The sequence below is a fragment of the Branchiostoma belcheri genome, unplaced genomic scaffold, assembly GCF_001625305.1.
Source record: "Branchiostoma belcheri isolate BF01 breed outbred unplaced genomic scaffold, Haploidv18h27 scaffold8, whole genome shotgun sequence".
NCBI lineage: Eukaryota > Metazoa > Chordata > Leptocardii > Amphioxiformes > Branchiostomatidae > Branchiostoma > Branchiostoma belcheri.
The window spans coordinates 2,398,350-2,417,945 of NW_017804464.1; the positions used below are offsets into that span (position 1 = coordinate 2,398,350).

At 42.3% G+C, this 19,596-nt stretch overlaps 2 protein-coding genes across 2 annotated transcripts; one reads left to right on the forward strand and one right to left on the reverse strand.

Moving 5' to 3' along the window:
• Positions 1-724: 724 nt before the first annotated feature.
• Positions 725-12,381, forward strand: LOC109486266 (E3 ubiquitin-protein ligase HECTD3-like). The gene is made up of 20 exons (XM_019790032.1): positions 725-1,093; positions 1,760-1,938; positions 2,376-2,604; positions 3,280-3,395; positions 3,834-3,947; positions 4,929-5,011; positions 5,185-5,350; positions 5,628-5,709; positions 5,947-6,129; positions 6,369-6,421; positions 7,112-7,176; positions 7,413-7,516; positions 8,053-8,175; positions 8,392-8,481; positions 8,830-9,042; positions 9,666-9,795; positions 10,040-10,114; positions 10,325-10,403; positions 10,888-10,959; positions 11,180-12,381. Exons 1-20 carry the CDS (start codon positions 767-769, stop codon positions 11,262-11,264), a joined length of 2,568 nt encoding a protein of 855 aa, XP_019645591.1. The 5' UTR covers positions 725-766; the 3' UTR covers positions 11,265-12,381.
• Positions 12,382-13,666: 1,285 nt separating this feature from the next.
• On the reverse strand, positions 13,667-18,420 carry LOC109486035 (phospholipid phosphatase-related protein type 5-like; the record flags this gene model as incomplete). Its single annotated transcript, XM_019789728.1, has 7 exons — positions 18,346-18,420; positions 17,494-17,676; positions 15,810-15,938; positions 15,104-15,339; positions 14,715-14,772; positions 14,221-14,397; positions 13,667-13,774 (listed from the first exon to the last, which is right to left on the reverse strand). Coding segments are annotated over exons 1-7 (966 nt in total), but the record flags the coding sequence as incomplete, so codon positions are not given.
• Positions 18,421-19,596: the final 1,176 nt, after the last annotated feature.

Consider the following 19,596-nt stretch of genomic DNA (forward strand, 5'->3'; position numbering starts at 1 on the left):
GGGTCCTACTCTTTAATTCATAATCTTTGTTCAAACTGGGTTTAGAGCGTGACAATGAAGTGTTTAATAAGAAACTGGAATGTTCAGACCGTGACAAGGGCAGGGTCATGTGCGTTTGTGTGATGATTGGTTCAAAAGGTGTGTTTTTACTGTGGGCAAGGATTGGAATCCTGGATTGTAATTTGAGACTTATCCCCTTTCCACCCACACGAACCAGAAGGGAGCTTTTGGTACCTAGAGTGAGCGTAAAGGCTGACGTACTGAGTATCACACCTTGACCGTCAGCTACCGTCGGCACTTGAAGCAGTGGTTACTGCACTTTTAGGCCCATCTGGCTTCATAGAGAGCATTGAGGCAAAAGCAAAGGCAGAAGACAGGTGGGTAGTTTGGATTACTACCGCGAAATATGCGCAAAGATTGTCATTTGAGTGGTGTTTTCTATTAAAGTAGTAAGTTGTCTGTCAATCACATAAAACGGACGAATACTACCGGTATTTCAAACCGGTTCTGACATATATAAGGAAAGAATGCCCGAGAATGATGCAAAAGCAAACGTAAACACGCAACGCACCCTACATCTGCTTGAAGAAAATGTTGAAAGTAAAGCTAGTGGCAGATTCGAGTACTCTAGCACCGAAGGCAGATTGAATCATCTGAGACCAAATCATTCGCTCACTTTTGTCCAGGTTGATTGACCCGAAAACAAAGTCGCGTTTGTAAGCGCGTCTGTGATTGGCTGATCCTGCGTCGTAGCTCCAGTCCAGCGATGAAGGTTGTGGAGTTGAGCGCGAAGATGAGCATCGAAGCCTGCCGGAGACGTTTAGCCAGGGTGAGATGTATACGCGACTGTGTGAACAGTTTTAAAGATGGGTTAGCTCTTCCAGAACCCCTGTGCTACGTCCCGGAGGAGGTGCTGTACGGTAAAACGGCCGAGGGGAAGCCCGGGACCGTGCAAGTCATGGTGTACTCCCGGCCATCGATGAAGGGGAGGGGCGGAAAAGTTGGAGAATTTTCCTGCGGGAATGATACACGTATCGCCGCGTCTGGAGCCGAGCTGAGCAATCGAGATGGGGAATGGATCAAAATCAGACAGGTGAGGGTGTTCTTCGTCCATCTAATAAAGATCATCGCGCTAGTATGTGCAGGACAACAGGAAGGCAAGCGTTACAAAATAATGTAGCTGAAACTTCCGGGTTTTGTATTCCCGTGTTTCAGACTTGTGGGATATAGAAGTGGTGTATTATTGGGGAGGGTTTGTCCTGTTTTGTTGGTCTTCATCGATTTATCAGTTTCCTATCTTAGTCCACCATGCACAATGTCACGAGAGCATACGCATACGTGCTCACATAACGTAGCGAAAACGAAAATGAAGGTATGCAGGTGATTACGTCATAGAGGCGAAACTGACATTCCAGAGAAACGAGAGTACTACAGAAATGCCTCCTTGATTTCATGTCTAGAGCATAAATTGATTATCCTAATGGTATTTGATACCACTTTCTGAATTCTTGAACTCAGATGTTTTGTTGTGATGATCATGATGAAGTAGTGTACAATGCAGTGTGCAGAAATACTATTGAGGAACAAAGGTAAATGTAGCATATGTTTCTATTATCTATATCAAGAAATTTGTAGGCAATAGGGCCAATTCTAGGAGTCTGATATTTACAAATAAGGAATGTGACTTTGTTGGTGATTTTTCTATTCCAGCCTGAAAGAATCTATTCTTATCCATCTCATTTTTCTTTCTTTGTTTCAGCATACCCTGGAGCAGTTACTCCCTGGGAAGAAAGTAACAGAAGGCTGGGTGTTGCTCCATCCGGCCGTCTCTAGTTCAGATGAAACGCCAACACTGACACGGATACAGCAGGAGGAGGACAAGGGCAAGAGCAGCACCCATCGAGAGCTGTTTGGAGTCAGCCCTCCTACTCTGTCCAGGTAGAAATCTCACTTCTTAATCACAAGAATATGGGTTCTAATCTCAGTACACCCTCTTCTTCTTGTTCATAAGTCCAGCAAATAGAACGGTCAACCTCGCATCCTGCTACTGGTAGATGTTGCAATACTTCAAAAGGTAGAAATGATAGGCAGTTGGTCCAGAAGTTACGGAAAGTCTTACCAAAAGCAAAAATGTAAAAATGAACTGAACCCTCTATACTTTATAATATTATACATTTGTATCTGTATAGGCAGTATAACCACCCTACATCCTGTCTACTGTCCTTTGACAATTTTCTTCAGTAGACTTCAGTAGACGTTCTGCTGAAGTGCTGTACACAATAGATTACGGGTTTCACACAGATACAGTACATTCTGCAATAGCCAGTATACTAGTAGAAAGAAATAATCTTCAATGTTTTCCCCCACCAATCCAGATGGGAGGATGTAGTAGAGCAGGTGTACGCGATGAAGCTGGGCCAGGTGAGTAAGGTGGCGCCATGTGACGTAGAGGCGGTGGACGCTCTTCGCTCCCCACCCACCAACTGGACGCTGGAGTACGACGAGGAGCTGTCGCGCTTCCTGTATGAGAACGGAGACCACGAGAACGAGAACCTGGGCAGCGTTAAGCAGTATGTGGAGTCACTGGAGGTGTCATCTTACAGGGTAAGTTATGAGTACTACTAGTAAGTACAACTACAACATGTACTGTAAATCTTTGGTACTTTTATACTGTATTTGACAAATCTGGGTTTTCATCTTTACTGCAATCATTACCGGGAACAAATGATTTGCTGATTTTCTTTTTCCTGCAACTGCTGCCACCACAAACGAATAGTTCTGTGAACATGTGCATTTTTCTCAGACCGTGAACTTTTATATATGTGTGCAAGTTTCTTTGTAAGGTCACCAGGCTGGGACAAGAGGCTTTGTGGAAAAGATAAGAAAGAAAAAATGACCCTCACATTTGGGGAAATAAACAAATACAAGAGATCTGATTCTGAGAGGGAAAAAATGTTAACCATTATTTTTTCATATTATCACTCATGACCTAATATTTTAGCAGCATAAACTACAATGTCTGTCCATTACATGGGATGCTTCAACGAGCAACTTCAAGACAGTATTTTGATATTGACATTTGCTGATTATGAATTTTCCCTGATTATTTTTTCCCTGATTGTTTTTGATAGTGGGTGACTGATATTGAAATCAATACTAAGGCCCAACGTTAGGATATTCACTGTCAGCCATAAGTCACAATTTGGCACAAACATGGTTATGGGAATAGACTTCTTCTATGGCAGTTATAGCTCAACACTCTCCCCATGCCTCTTGCAGGATGAAGATAATTCAGACTGTCTGACAGACGGGGACACAGAAACTTACTGGGAGAGTGACGGCAGCCAGGGACAGCACTGGATCAGACTTAAGATGAAGAGAAGCACCATCGTCAAGTATGTCATAGGACTCAAGTCTTATCATTCAAGTAGCAAAAACATGTTCTTCAGAATCAGGCCCCAGCATTTTGGCCCTATCTTTACCTCCAGGCATGATTTGATCTAATTGTTATCTTTTTTTTGTATCAGACATGCCAATTTTGTACCCTGGGTGCCATCTGATTTGTAATGGCAACCCCCAAAAAATCATTACAAATTGGATGGCACCCAGGCTACCAATTTTGTAACATTTACCAAAATGCATTTGTGTTAGTATTGTCTTACTATAGGAGAAGCTTACTATATTTCCTCTGCAGTGCCAAAAACACATTCTGATCAACGAAAAGGCTTTAGTTTCCACGGTTTATAAGTGTATTTTGGTATTGTTGTCATTGTCAATGTTAGTGATTTCTTTAGTGTTTTTTTCAACTGGATGTTTCCCCTCTTGTTTTGTAGAAAGTTGATGATCGGAGTAGAAGCCTCTGACGACAACTACACACCAAACCGTATAGTAGTGATGGGAGGAGAGCTGGACTCTTTGGTCAAACTTAACGACATTAGTGTGAACGAGTAAGTACTTGTTCTGCCATTTTACCAGTAATGATTCCTTCAACTGTTATAACAAATATTTTGTATAACATCAGCAGTTATATTGTATAATCAAATACCGGATAGTGAATGTGAGTGAATATCTACTAGAACCATTCTTTTTACTGATTTTAAAAATCCAGTGTATGTTGTACCTTGTAGGAAAGTGTGCATGCTTTGATTCAAAATGTCATGTTTAGTCATGCAAAAAAGATGAATAATTGGTAGTCTGTCACCTTGTAAGTATGTAGATAGCAGACAACATGAGTCATGCACAAGACATGGGTCAGTCATACAGGCCTTGTGTATATGTGTCACGCTGTAGAAAATAGCAAGTACATTAAAATTTTTTAGATGACTTGTAGAGTGATTTAGTTTTGATAGAACTTTGTTACAATATATCTTTTAACAGCACTGATATTCAACAGTGATAGCATAGTAAAAGTCCTCTTCTAACATGAGTAAAATCACTCTTAATCACTGCCTGGGGCAAGAACAAAACAGGTCACGTGGAAGTGATGATCTTTGATTCCCTGTTAACGATATACAACAAGATGGCAGGGCAACAACAGATAAAACTGACAGAAACATAACATCATGCCTTGAGCATTTTGATGAATCCACCAAACTTTCCTACATAGTAAGGATCTTTGAAGGTCTAAAGCCTCTAAAGGGTACAAGCTATGGAACTAATTGATTTTGCACACCCTAAGACATACCTCTACTGTAGAAGTATGTGTTTGAAACCAATGTTTCTCAGCTTGCATTTCCTACAGTATAGAACTAGTGTTGTTGTTGTTGTTGTTGTTGTTGTTGTTGTTGTACAGGTTATTCACATTGTTGGCTAGCTCAGTGTAGTGGTAGTGGATGAGTGAGTGACAACTAGTCAAATGCAAACACTGTGACCAACCTACCAGGTACAGATGTGTGTTTTTTTAAAAATGATTTTCTTGTATATTTCAGTGGCTTCAGTGGAGACTTGACAGTGCTGGAGAACATGACTCAACACTATCCTTACATCGAAATCAGAATTAAAGATTGCAAAGGTATTTACTGAAGTCTACTCTTTCCTTTATACTAGATACCCAAACCACTATTTGTAGAGAAAGCCAAAGTGCAAAAACCTACAACTTTGACTTCATGTATCCTCCTTATGCTACATGATGCAGCTTTAAAGACACATGGGCTAAAATGACCATATAATATCCTTGACACACAGATGACGGGATTGACACCAGAATACATGGGCTGAAGATCAAGTCCAGTCAGGAGAGAGACCTGGGGCTGAACCGAGACTTCTTCACCTCAGACAGACTGGTCAGGTACCCCAGGCTGGAGACTGTGGACCCAGAAAAACTCTACAGGAGATCCCTGGCTTTATATAGGTCAGACCTTCATCTTTGATACACCCGCAAGGGGTATCACTGAGGGAGGGGGGGGGGGTGCGGGGACCTTACGGCAAGGCAGCCCTAAAGGCCTCTACTGACTGTGCCTGTATTTCTTGGGCGGGCAACTTACTCCATTCGCGTATCGAACGGGGAAAAAAGGAAAATTGGATTTTGAATAAGATATCAGTATTTACTGTGGCTACATTGATGTGAATTTTTTGTCGCTGTGTGTATCTTTTACGTTGACTAAGCTTGTTTGTTTCTCTTTTCTCAGATTCGTGAGTCTGTTAGACAGTGTGATGCACTACATGGTCCCCAAGTGGGAATTTTCTCTGGGATCTCTCAACTGTCTAGAGGTGAGATTTAGTCACAATTCTCTTTTGCTGACACAAATTTCTTTTTGTTCTTGAAGCTCTATTGAAAATGCACAAATAATGTACAGCCTTCGGCTTGTTACAGAACCTGTTTTAGCTGCTCAGTCTCTTTCGTCTTCTTCAATAACTTGGCAGATAAAATAGGTTTGGTAACCAGGCTATGAATGTACATCTTACCAGTTATTGAGAACATTTTCCTTGCTTTTGTCAATAACATAGGAGGTTAAACAGTTGCTGCCCCTGTCCACGAAGAGGATGGGCCTGATTGAGATGTGCCTGAAGGAGTCGGAGTCCCCCCGACCCAGCTCCATGCCTAAACTCTACATCAACAGGCGCACAGCCACAGAACACAGGACGGACCCAACAAAGGACCCCGAGTGCAAACATGCCATCTTTACACAGGTGAGAATAATATCATTTTTAAACATGCAGACAAAATAGAGTGAAAATGTGAAAAATTATAGTATGTTTAGCAAAGGAAAACAGATTGTTTTTGCTCTGTTCCTTCTTCTCCAAACAAACAAGGTCAATGACCTGAACCAGACGTCTGTCACCATGGTAACTAGTGTTGGGTTACATCATGTTGCAATTTTATAGTAGTTGTTGAATAGCTTCAAACCTAGAGTTATTCACTATTTCAGATCTTTGAAGGTCTAAAGCCAAGAGACAAGTATGAGAAACCATTAAACTACAGGTGAGATGAATGGATGAGTGGTCTTTGATGCTAAATGAAGGGTTCATTTGTATGATTAAAAGTATTTACTTAAATGAGTTTGCTGGAAATTTGCATTTACATGTAATATAAAACAAGGGAAATCGTAGATTTCAAACCTCCATTTTTTTTTGTGTTCTATTGGTTTAGGTTATAACTTTGATGGCTACTGACGGTTGGTTCGGTATGGACTGTTGATTAACGTGTCTCACAGTCTGACAGCCTGCACCGTCACCCCCGCCATTACCCCCGCCGTCATCCCGTGCCGTCATTGCTTCGCCGTCACCCAAAATTTTTATCGGAACCAGACACCCCTCTGTTTGACCCCTTTTGAATGCTAAGACCCAAAACTGCAACCGCCCCATTCCTTAACAACATGGTAATTACCATTTTCAGCATGGCGGGGGTGTCCGGAGCACTTAAAAACCTTTTATTTTGACGCCCATAAACACATATGCAATTAAACAAAAACGTTCTGCATCATCTGCAGCCCAATAGCAATACGTATACCGAACCACAGACAAATCCGTCCAGCCGATCGCGAGAAACAGCTGCTGACAGAAATGTTTCGAACCATAGTAAAACGTCCTCGCGGAAGGATATCTCCTTCCCCGGAGGTAAAAAAGTATTTCACAGTTGCAAAAAGTAATTGTGTTTTCTTCCTGTTCATAGATGGCCTTCAAAGTATGACCAGTGGTGGGAATGTAAGTTCTTATCAGAGGGCATCATTGACCAAGGTAAGGGTTGAAATATTCATCAATAAACAAATAACATCAAGTAACAAATATTGGTGATAACTTAAACATATGCTGGATATTCTGGATAGCATTAATGCTATAAAATTTCACCATATCTTTATGTTGGCAAAAATATACACTTGCTTCAGTAAAGGGCATTGTAATTTACTTGAATATTTGAATTATTAGTCAGCAGTTCTCATTGTAATATTGCATGTTTATTCTGACCCTTATAGGAGGTGGATTCAGAGACAGTCTGTCAGACCTGGCAGAAGAGCTGTGCCCATGTTCAGCAGATGCACCTGTAGCCCTGCCGTTCTTTGTCAGATCTCCCAACCAGGTAATCACCGTAAAACAATAATCCTTCAGTGCTTAATCAGTTCATTTGTCATACTGACTTCCCACCTGTAGATCAATATCATTGTACATTGAATTAAAATTCTGTGGCACTATTGTTTGCTGCTCATATCTGTCCTTCATGTTTGTAATGATCAGATCTAACAGTTCATTTCCATTAGTGTTTTTTTTACCAGTTGAGAAAGCTACATATGAATTCTAAGCATGTTTAGAGTAAGATAGCCCTACATTTTCCTGTGACCACCCCCAGCTGCAATGGCCAAGTGGGTAGAGTGCTCGCCTTGCATTTGGTAGGTCGTGAGTTCAATCCCCGGCCGAGTCATACCAGAGACTTTAAAAATGGTACATACTGCTTTCTCTGCATAGTACTCAACATGTAGGAAAGCACACACACACCCTGCTGTTACGTACTGATTGCACTGGGCAGTGTGGCCCAGGGCTATTGAAAACAGAAATGGGTGCCACCCTATGCGTCACTTGATGCGGGAAGGCTCTTTAACTTTAACTTTTCTCCCCCAGGTTGAGGACACCTCTAACGTAAACAGAGACGTGTACGTGCCCAACCCCTCCTGTCTGGAGTTTGCCAAGTATGAGTGGATCGGCATGCTGATGGGGGCCTGTCTCAGGGGAAAGGAAAACTTGGTAGGTTCTTGAAAAGTTCTTTATTCACAAAGTTCTTTATATCAAATGACCGTCTGTCATCTTCATCAGGGCATAATTGCGGTGTAAAGTGCCTTCCCAATGGCACAAGGTTGGTGACATGACAGGATTCAAACCCGGGACCTCTTGGTTCTGAGCCAAATGCTCTGTCGTTACGCCACATAACCCCATCTGACTTTATTCATCCTATCCATCCAGGTGCTGGACCTGCCTGCCTTCACCTGGAAACGGCTGGTGGGAGAGAAAGTGACCTGGGCACAAGATTACATCAGCGTGGACTCATCAGAGGTAAGAACTGTTTTAATGGCGCACAGAAAGCCAACCTATTCAATTTGGAAGTACAAAAAGATTTATCCAGACAACTTTGTTAACATCTGTAGAATTAATGGTGGCTAATCTATATATTTTCAGTGTACTTTAAGTGTTGTTATGTCAATAATGTAAAAGATATAGATGCAGCAACCAGACATACAAAATGTACACAGTCTGTAGTTAAAAATCACACATTTTGTGTTTGGAATCCTTTTTGTTGAAACAACAATGACAAAATGAAATTTAAAGTATGGAAAGTAAATCTGTATGTACACCTGTCTTTTAATGATTGCATTCTGACTGTGTAATTCTTTCTTTTACCAGGTGAAACTACTGGAGTCCATAGAATCCATCAGTTTAGACAAGACATCGTTTGACCAGAACTTTGGCGTGGAACTGACATGGACGACAGTCATCAGCAACGGTCAGACTGTACCACTCAAACCACAGGGGGAGGACACCGCCGTGGGGTATGAGGAGAGGCATGAGTACTGTCGTCTGGTACGGGAGAAACGCATGGCGGAGAGTACAGAACAGGTAATGGCAACCATTGTTTTCTTACATGTTTGTGGCTTGACCATACAGGTCTGGGGTGTTGGTGTCAGTTAACTGTGCAGTTCTTGAAATATTACCAGCACATGCAGGTTAGTGCAGGTAAAATTGTAGCTGTGCAGAGTAGCAGTGGTAGAAATACATTTTTCAGTGTTCTGCAATATTGCAGAATGTGAAAATTTTATTCTGCAATTTGAAAATTCATGGACTTTCTGCAGATACACACCTAAAAGTCCGGATCTAAGCAGATGGTACATGTACATGTATATATACAAAATTGCATGTTGGCAAACATTTTAGATGCAATTTGAAAAATATATTATAGAGTCAGTAGTAAACACAAAAGCTTTTAAACACTATTGAACCCCTAGCCTGATTTTGCAGTACATAGTCTTCAAAATTGCAGGTTGCTTAATTTTTCTTATTCAATATTAAAATGTCTCTGCAAAATGCAGACTGCAGATGGGTATTCTAACACTGGCAGGTATTTCTGATGTCTCCCTGCACCTAACCTGCACCGGTCTACTTGAAAATTCTACAGCATCAAAACTTTATGACATACAACAGGTGTGACTGCACTGTTAAAGATGAAAACCTGTGTTTGACAGGAGAACTCCATGAGACACGGCCTGCTGAAGGTAGTGCCCCAGGCTGTACTGGACCTGCTGACGTGGCAGGAGTTAGAACACAGGGTCTGTGGCAACCCTGAAATCAGTATTGAAGCTCTCAGGAAGACAAGTAAGGAATAGTGTCAATTGTAACTATTGTATAAATGGTGTAATGTTATGTAAACTTAATCCTTTCGTTGCCACTTCTTAGGCTGACTAAGCTTTAATTTGTCATGTACAGAGTTGAGCATCTTTTAGACCATTGTCATTGAATGTCACAACTTGTCATACGTCATATCATTGTACAGTTATAATCGATTAATGTGGGATCTGTGACTTGGGTGCTGATGGCATGTTTTCCTTCCCCACCACAGCATACTATGAAGACCTGGAACAGACTGACCCCAGAGTGAAGTACTTGTGGGAAGCACTAAATAATTTTACCAATGGTAAGAATTTATGTTCTGAGATTTTGTCCTTGTACCTGCGATCTACATTTATCATTATCTACTAGTATTTCAGAAATGATCTTTGATGTTTAGAATACTTGCATTACTCTATAGGTTTGGGAAATACTGTGTGAAGTGCTGTATATTGGATAATGGAATAATACACACAAGAGTTTTGTTTTACGAATGATGTATCTCTGCCTGAAACAGAGGACAGAAGTCGATTCCTGAGGTTTGTAACTGGGAGAAGACGGCTTCCCGCACCTCTCTTCATCTGTCCAGACAGGGGGTAAGTCTCAGTCATAGAACTACAGATGTATGTACATGTACAGTAGCACATAGAGAGCAAAAACCATGGAAGCATAGCCCCCCTCCCCCTTTTACCCCCATGCTTTATCTTTTCCCCATGCTGGCATGCAGAATTGAAAGAATACTAGTATTACTGGACCATGATATGGTAAAAGACAAATCAATGACCAATGACAGGAGTATAATTTTGTCATATGATGTACTTGCAGTGCCCCGATTTTGGGACTCTTTCCCAGCGCAAATTTTTGGCATAGCTATGCCTTCCTTTCTGCACAAGCCGTAGCGAAGCCACAGTGCACAAGCGTAGCTAATAGAGAAGGCATGATATCATGCTTCACCTCTGACAAGGATGACTTTTTTTTTCTATCATGTGCTTACAAAAACAACAACAGCGTGTCTTCCTTTTTTTTCCGTGAGAGGTTTTTGGACTTCAGTACTAACCATCTGATGTCTCCTATGTACAGATCAGATACAGTGGATGCTCTACCCGAGTCTTCCACATGTTCCAATACTCTGTACCTCCCTACATACTCTAGGTAAGTGCTACTTGGTGTTTCAAGATGGTACCAACTTGAAGCAGTAACTGCCAAAGTGTTCTTACATTTTGTTTGGAAGCATGTATATTCCTAATACCAGAATTAATACCATATTTCTAATACAAGTATTACAGAATAGAGAATTGCTTTATTTGACATTGACTACTATCAATTTGAAAGATTTTTTTGACATTTGATTTTCTCTCCATTTTTTTATCAGTGCAAAGGTTGCAGAAGAAAAGATCCGGTATGCTGCTTACAACTGTATAGCCATTGACACAGATATGAGCCCATGGGAAGAGTAGTGACAAAGCCATAGGTATCCTCTTATGTAAGTATTAGCTATGAATGCAAAGACTAAGTGAAGCTTTGGTGTACAATTTGCTTCTGAATTTAAACATAAGATGTAATGATAAGCAGTTTATATATACAGGACCATGTTGTGATTTGGAACATGGAAGAATGGATTGTAAACCAGTTGATCTGTGTGTAGTATAACAGACCATAGTAAAAATCAAATGGACAAATAAATGGTGATATTGTACAGCTTTGATATTTTGCTACCGGAAACATTACAGTGAATCATAGTAATAGAAAGATTTGGACAATTTAATCTTGCACAAGCCACACACAAGAGGTTGGCCATTCAAAAATGATATAGAAACACTTCAGCCTTGTTGTTAACGTCTTCTATATTCATGATGAGCTTCACAGAATAGTGCTGCATGTGACAGAGCAGTGATTGTTACCAAAAGAAATTTCCTCCCCCAGAGATGAATTTATTGATAAGTTAAGACTTATTTTAGGAGGTGATTTCTATTGTATATATATGTGAGGGTGCTGTAGTCTATTCATGGTGAGAATGAGACAGAATTTTTATTGTATGTGTATTTTCTCCACTGATATTCAGTGGAAACAGTAATATTTGATTATTCTGTGAAATTCTTGAATGTGTTACTTTGGCTAGAGGCTTGCTTGCAAACATAGGAAGATGGAAGACATACATATGTACAAGTCTCATCTTGTATTTTTTGTTTGTGAGTTTACGCTGTCACACTTTAAAAGTGCCATACTTTATCAAAAGATATATTTAATAATTATTTTTACTTGGAAACTCCAGATCTTGCACAGAATATTTAGACATTTTCTCTGCATATTGCAGATGGAACAATCAAGTCAGTTTTTGTCATATTTCATGTAAGATTTCACATCTTAATTTATTCCTTTTCCTCATGGGGTTAAAACTTGATGTTTGTATGTGATGAACTGAAAACCCAAGGATAGTTATATTACATTTAACTATGTGTTTAAAGAAGAAACTTTCAGTCTATGAGATAGCAGTCTGAAGCCATCTATTTGTCATAATTGTTTGTTTTTGCAGATTTATCTTATACATTAAATGTACAGAAATAAAAGCATTTGAGGAGTAAAAGTGTCTCAATCCTTGTGATGTTTGCATTGTGTTAATATATGTGTTTATATCATGTACATTAACAGCCTTTACTCAAGCAACTGGATATGATTTTGCTTGAGTAAATGGTTTTTGGCGTACCGTATTACCTTAATGTCTAACCTTCATCCATGTATTAACAGCTTTCTCTATTTGATACATGTGCAGATTGTCACAGTAATGCTTTCATGTTTACAGGTTTTTAAGCCATATATAAATCATTTCTATGGATACATGTAACGTTACAATTTAAATCCACAATCATGATAGGTTGCAGACCACAGTGAAATGCTACTTGTAAGAAAAAGACGCCTATAGACTATACCTGCTGATTCCCCATGTTGTAGTACAGCAGCAGCATGTTTGCGTGTGTAACAGACGTACAAGGTACTCCAACATGGCGCAAACAATTACATACGGAAAGCCAGTATAAGAAAAAGACTACAGTTGCTGAATCCCCTGGTGGCCATATTGGGGTACATACAGCACCGTGTTGGCGTGTGTAACAGGCGTACTCCAGCATGGCGCAAACAGATAGCCAATAGGAGAAAGTCTACAGTTGCTGAATCCCCTGGCGGCCATATTGGGGTACATACAGCACCATGTTGGCGTGTGTAACAGGCGTACTCCAGCATGGCTACAAATAACGAGAAGCCGGTGTTGTGAGAAGAAGACTACAGCTGCTGCAGCCTGCTCTGCCGGATCTGCTGCAGCAGGTTCCCGCCAGCCACGGCCGCTGCCGCCCCGGACCCCTCCTCCGCAGGCATGGCCGACATCCGGGAGGCGTAGGGCACGTTCGGGGGCGTCAGCTGGATACCTGCACCGTTCTACATCGACGAAATGGGGGGGAGTTATCGCGGTAAAGTAATCATTATTCAAGTATATTACGTACATATTTTGTGCATATGCATTGTACGGTTTAATTTTTGTACATTTTCATTTATTTATTTCTGACTGCTGCTGCTAGTATCAGCATTTTACTTTTACCGTCGCAATCACCCATTCTGATTTTGAATTCACACTGAGTAACTTTTTTTGTGTATATTTGTACATTTTGTTGTTATACTTTGTATTCTTTTATTTTCGACTCCAGGATTAAAAGTGATGTATCACTGATGGAAATCTAAATAAAACAAACAAACAAACAAACAAACCAGCCAAACAAACAAATAGTATAAGTATGGGTGCGACTACCTCTGTCATGCTGACGTAGTGGCGGGGAGACGGTCCGGGACCGCCCGGGATGTTGGGCAGGCGCGGCAGGGTGATGACAGCTACTCGGTCCTCGGGAGGGGTGCCGCCCTGCCCCGCCACGTCCCCGGGAACTGCAGGCTTCACCCGGAAACAGCCGAGCACCGCCACGGACTGAGGAGACGGGACAATCACAAATACTATCCACGGTAATGTCAACAGGTATCCTTTCAAGGCTTTGTACAGAAAAGGTGAAAGATAGCCTTGTTAATTGCTGGTGCACGTGTTATCGGGGGAGCTAGGAAAATCCTGTTTTACGGTGTTGAATATCTCTAACAAAGGCCCAGACAACCGAGCAAACATGTCCTAAAGCCAACAAATATTTCTTTATAGCATGTTAGAACCATTAGGCAAGTTTGGCAAACATACCGCAGCGATACCGCAGCTAGTAGTGCTGGAATGGACCCTCTCCTTGGTGCTGAACGCCATCCACACTACTGTACAAGTCTTAATACCACGTGGTGGCCGCCTTCTATATGGAGCGGATGGCTTTTGTCTTCGTGTCTCACTTATTTAAGAAATGCTACAGATACTTGGGGACAACAGGAAAGGAACCCTACCAGATACACGGCGATTGCGGCTCCCAAAACGCTCCCGCCCAGAACGTCCACGGCGTGGCTGCGGTATTCCGTCACCCGGCTGGCGGCGCTCAGGAACGCCAGGGCGAGCAGACCCATCACCAGCAGCGGCTGGATCAGTCTGGTGCCGCGCAGACACAGCGCAGAGGACGCGTACAGCTAGAGGGGGTACGGGGTAGGATAAATCGTTAGCTTGTCACTAAACATGAACAAGCAGCAAGGATGTCAAATGTAACTGTTACACTAGAAAGGTAACATTTGTAAAGCAAATGCATAATGTCTACCTTCGCATATGGTTTGCTCTGTTAGTTCTTACTCAAGTACATTAATATATAGTGACAGGACTCTAAATCCCTCCTGCTATAAAATTGCAACATGATGTAACCCAGTACTAGTTATCTGGTTCAGGTCATTGACCTTATTGGTTTGGAAGGAAGGAACCTTCAGACTTTATCATGTACGTACGGGAAACTTACCGCCATGAAGACAGCGGCGTACCAGCTCAGAGTGGCATGTAGGGACGGGAAGGACCGTCTGTGTAGGAACAAGTGTCATTGCGTCACTTTTTCACACACCACTTACATCAAATTGTAACAGGTAATGTAGGTTTACACAAAAAGTCCATCTTTACAACGACACTTTTCCTATTTGAGACGTGAGCACGTGTTGTATGGCACGGCTTATAAGGGGCAGTTTCTTGTCAACTTCATAGATACATCCAATACATGAAATTTGAAGAAAAGTGTCTGGCTTTTATCTTGTCTTAAAACATCACTGACATGTCTTTAAAGTTTAAATGTATCTACCGTTAGTCCAAAAAACTTATTTGACAGGAACAAGAGTTCGCCCGCCCAGAAGTACCCACCTTGCGCTATAGATGTCCTCAGCCTTGCCCGCGCAGATGTCGTCTGAGATGAAAGTGGCGGGAACGCAGGAGGGGCCGTCAGAGGAGGCCGACACCACGGGCAGGAGGGTGTAGTTCGGGCTACAGACGGACAGGAAATACGGAGCCAGACTTCCGGTCATCACCTGGCCCAGTCCGCACAGGACCAGCGCCGAGCAGCCTCCAAATAGATGCAGGCCTGGGAACAATGGGTTAGACTTTTAATGTTATGATATTTCCTTTTATACCGCTAGAATATACTTTCAAAACTGTAGTAGTGACCACATGTACGTGCATAGATACCAGTTTAGCTAACCTGGTCACTGCTTTGTGGTCCTTTACATTATTTTTCCAAGCATATAGCCTCTACCAGGCTTCGGGAGGGGACTGGATAGAATAGAAATTGGCCACATAGAGAGGTAACATACCGAGGGAGTTGGTCTGCTAGATGGTACATTTTTAATTGCCGCGTCCCGAAGCCTGGTAGAGGCTCAGGCTATCAAGCATAAGGAATCCTGTCAATAGTGACCACCTGTCTACCGTGAACATTTGAATTTAAAAAGTGACTTAGCTTGCTGTGGTTACCATAGACATGTTTGACTGTAAAATTTATAAGGAAAGTTTCAATGATGTCCATTACAATGCCAAAACATCTAAACTGTGAAACGAAAGGAAAGCGACAGGCAACATTACCGGTAAACTTGACGAGCCGGCGGAGAAAAGTGGGCACGCCCTGCTGGCCTGCAGTGGCGGCCTGGTCCCGCATGGCGCCCAGACCCAACTGGTACAGCACGGGACTCAACTCTCCCACCACGATCTGTAGCGGGTACCATTCTATCTCATTCGTGGAACATTTTGATTAAGACAGAACGGAGCAGGTTTGGTGCTATATGGGCGTGATACAATCGTTACTGATAGTTGATGCATGATGTACATCTGTACATTACCAGTGCACTAGCTATATAGCCCCCTATTCTTATGCTCGTCCAAAGGCCCAAGGGCTAAACGGAGATGGGCGTCTCTCTATATGCAATATGACGCTGGAAGTGATTTTCTTATTGTCATCTGCACTTCATCTTTCGAGATGGAAGAAGGATGACTACTAAGATTACATGGTTCTTTGGGGATCCCAAGACAGATGCAGTGCTAATTTGGGTTAGCTGTGCTACAATGCATATGTTTAAGATGATTGTACGTCGGTGAAGGTTAGACATCCAGGTAATAAGATACGCCAAAAAAAGTTCAGTGGGTTCAGTGGGTTCAGCGGGTGGTTTGAGGTAGTGACTGGGGTCCGCCAGGGATGTGTGCTGTCTCCAATTCTGTTTGCCCTTGCCATAGATTGGGTGCTGCAACAGTCAACTAAGGATAAAGGAATACCATGGCTGCAAGGACAAAGACTGTCTGATCTTGACTTCGCAGACGATATTGCCGGCTTAGCAGAATCCACAAAGGACCTCCAGGCCCTAGTGAGCGAGATTGGTTCCACAGCAGGAGGAATAGGCCTCACCATCAGTGGCAAGAAGACCAAGAATATGCTGACAGGATCTCATCCGCCACCTACATCTGTGTTCATTGATGAGAAGGAAGTGGAAATAGTTCAAAACTTCACTTATCTTGGAAGCTCCATCAATAGCAATGGTGACATGGACAAAGAACTTGACTGCAGAGTTGGTAAGGCTTCAGCAGCATTTAACCAGCTGGGCAAACTCTGGAGAAACAAGAAACTGTCCCTCAAGACCAAGATGCGCTTTTACAACAGCAACGTCCTGTCAACACTTTTGTATGGCTGCGAAACCTGGCACCTGAAACTAAGTCAAGAAAGGAGACTTGATGCCTTCGACAGCAAGTGTCTAAAGAAAATCCTGGGCATTAGATGGGATGACTTTATCTCGAATAATAACATCAGACTTCAAACTAAGCAGCAACCAGTGTCCTCCATCATCTGCAAACGCCGGCTCAGCTGGTTAGGACACGCTGTCAGACTTCCACCTGTCAGACTAGCCAACCAAGTCCTACAGTGGTTCCCAGAAGGACGGAGAAGGAGGGGGCGCCCGAAGATGAACTGGCGACAGACAGTGGAGAGGGACCTTCAGGCAGTCAGCATGAGCTGGAAGGAAGCCTTGAGGCTGGCTGCTGACAGAGGAAGCTGGGCTGCTTTGACTGCCTCATGCGTCACGAGACGCGGGAGCCCCTAAGTCTAAGTAAAAAAAGTTACTCAAGCAACTGGATATGATTTTGAAAACGGCCAGACGTTTCAGTGACACTAGAGACTTGCATGAGAAAGGCAGGTTTATAAGCACGAACTATTTACCCTTTCCAAAATCATATCCAGTTGCTTGAGCTAATTTTTTTGCGTAAGTACTTCCTCTCACCAGAACTACGGGCGCTCCGAACGCCATGGCGTACAGGACGGGCCAGGGCACGGCCTCGCTCGGGCCGGAGAACGGCTTGGACAGGGCGATGTCCTGGCAGACGAACCCCTGCTGCACCACGGGGATGATCTCTGTGAAGTGCAGCAGGTAGGCGAGAGTCACCAGCCCGCCGAACAGGAACAACTACAGGGACGAAAAAACCATCGGGGAAGCGTTACAAACGCCTGACATCCAATGCCATTTCAGGGCAGCAAAACTGGAAATATTCTGAATAAGGCAGTCTTTGTGATAATGACACATACTGCTTTACATTGGCACCTTTGAGTCAGCATTTCATACTTTGGTCTTTTAAAACTGCAGAAACAAGCCCCAAGATGAGTCCTGTATTTTCTGGGTGGTACCCTTAAATCAGCTCAGGGCCCTTCCAGTAACCATTTTCCGTCAGAATTTTGGGAATTTTTGATCCATGAGGGTCAATATACATTGGGATAGATCTAGTGTGGTTTCAACTTGGTATGTAGATGAATGACTAGAAATGTGCCTACATAGACACAGATGGTGTTCGGGCGCTGTTCGCATAGAGAAATACAGCCTATAGGTAGTCAGACAGGTGTATATTTGCATGGAGGTCATTTTGTCACCAGAACGCAATTTCAGTAGCAAGTTTATCTGCATTTCTTATTATAGTTGTTTCATACAGCCTACTACTCATCGATACCTTTACTTTTGATTTACTAGTGAAGTATCTGCACATAGTCTGTCAACTGGTGTATGTTATGTCCCCAATTCTCTTCTCTCAAAAAATTTGGTAGGAAAGCACACAGAGCACCCACGTACCTCTATCACACCTACCTCCAGCCAGCACAGACACGGTAGCGCGCTGTTCCCCATGCCGACAGACGGCTTCTGTTCCACGTAGGTCGGCATCTCCGACAAAACCGCCTCCCTACGATCATCTGAATCAGGAACCACTGCAGTTTTCACACGTCCTTTCTGTGCGCTTGTTTTCCCCGTGATGACAGGGAAAATTGGAAACCCTTCAACAGCACATTAACACGGCCTGTAGAAAATGTGCGCGTAACACCCATTTACACAGACTGGATTAACACTAATGTAAAACTGCGCCAACTGCTATTGATTGAAAGAAGTGGCAACCTTTTGATTCTGCATGTATTCCACAGTTAAATTTTCTACATATTCGTGAATTCTATGTATTTTCCACTTTACCTTTACTATATGTACAACGTATCAGCTATTTCATTACCTTTGAGGTAAAAACTAGGGTAGAAACATGCCGCACCCTCTCTCGATAACGTTGACACAATGTGTTTAACGTCTAATTGTACGTACAAAATGGAATCTGGTATAACCATTTCTGTGGTAATTGGAACGCAAATTGTGCTAAAAAGCTTTTTCATCTCGCTAACGATTTCTATAATTATTGCTAAATAAAGGGACGTCGAGGATGGAGGATGCATATTGGGCTGTGGGATGAGCTGCTGCTGATATTTAGGATGAAACAGCCCGTTGTAAGATTCAAGGGGGCAAAAAGTGACTTATTCTTGCTTCATTTTCAAATGAAAAGACTTAGGTTTGGTTGATGGGTTTAGAAGGTGAGCCTAGGAAATGATCTGCGAGCGAATGCAGAATAATTTACAAATTCAAATTGATATCATCCCATAAAATGTTGTCGCTCTTGCCTACTGTCTGAAGACAACGCTATTCTTACTCCCTTCCTTACTTAAACTTCTGGTGTTTGAATTTCGGACCACTAATTAAGACGAACCCCATCTCTAGCTTTAGACAACACACCATACTATTGTCCCCTTTTCAGAGACATTAGGTATCAAAGACAGATGTCGGTTATTAAGTTCTAATTAGGTGTTAGAATGTCTTTGACAATAGAAATATAGTTCCACACAGATGTACCCATAGATAGTCCCTTGGCTATGTGGTAAACATATCTTTCGCCTTGAGGCTTAAATGATCAATCGTAGCTGTTGTACTTTTGCTGCTCCTGCAATGTACTATCTCTCTTTCCCACGACTGTTTTTTTACCCCTCCCCTCTATATTCGCCATGACCCAACCAACACAATACATTG

What these genes read in the sequence shown, in the direction of transcription:
- LOC109486266 (XM_019790032.1), top strand. Translation starts at nt 767, where the DNA reads ATGAAGGTTGTGGAGTTGAGCGCGAAGATGAGCATCGAAGCCTGCCGG. An exon ending in AGAGGGCATCATTGACCAAG is followed by an intron (nt 7,177 to 7,412) that starts GTAAGGGTTGAA and finishes TGACCCTTATAG; the next exon opens with GAGGTGGATTCAGAGACAGT. An exon ending in TTCATCTGTCCAGACAGGGG is followed by an intron (nt 10,404 to 10,887) that starts GTAAGTCTCAGT and finishes TCCTATGTACAG; the next exon opens with ATCAGATACAGTGGATGCTC.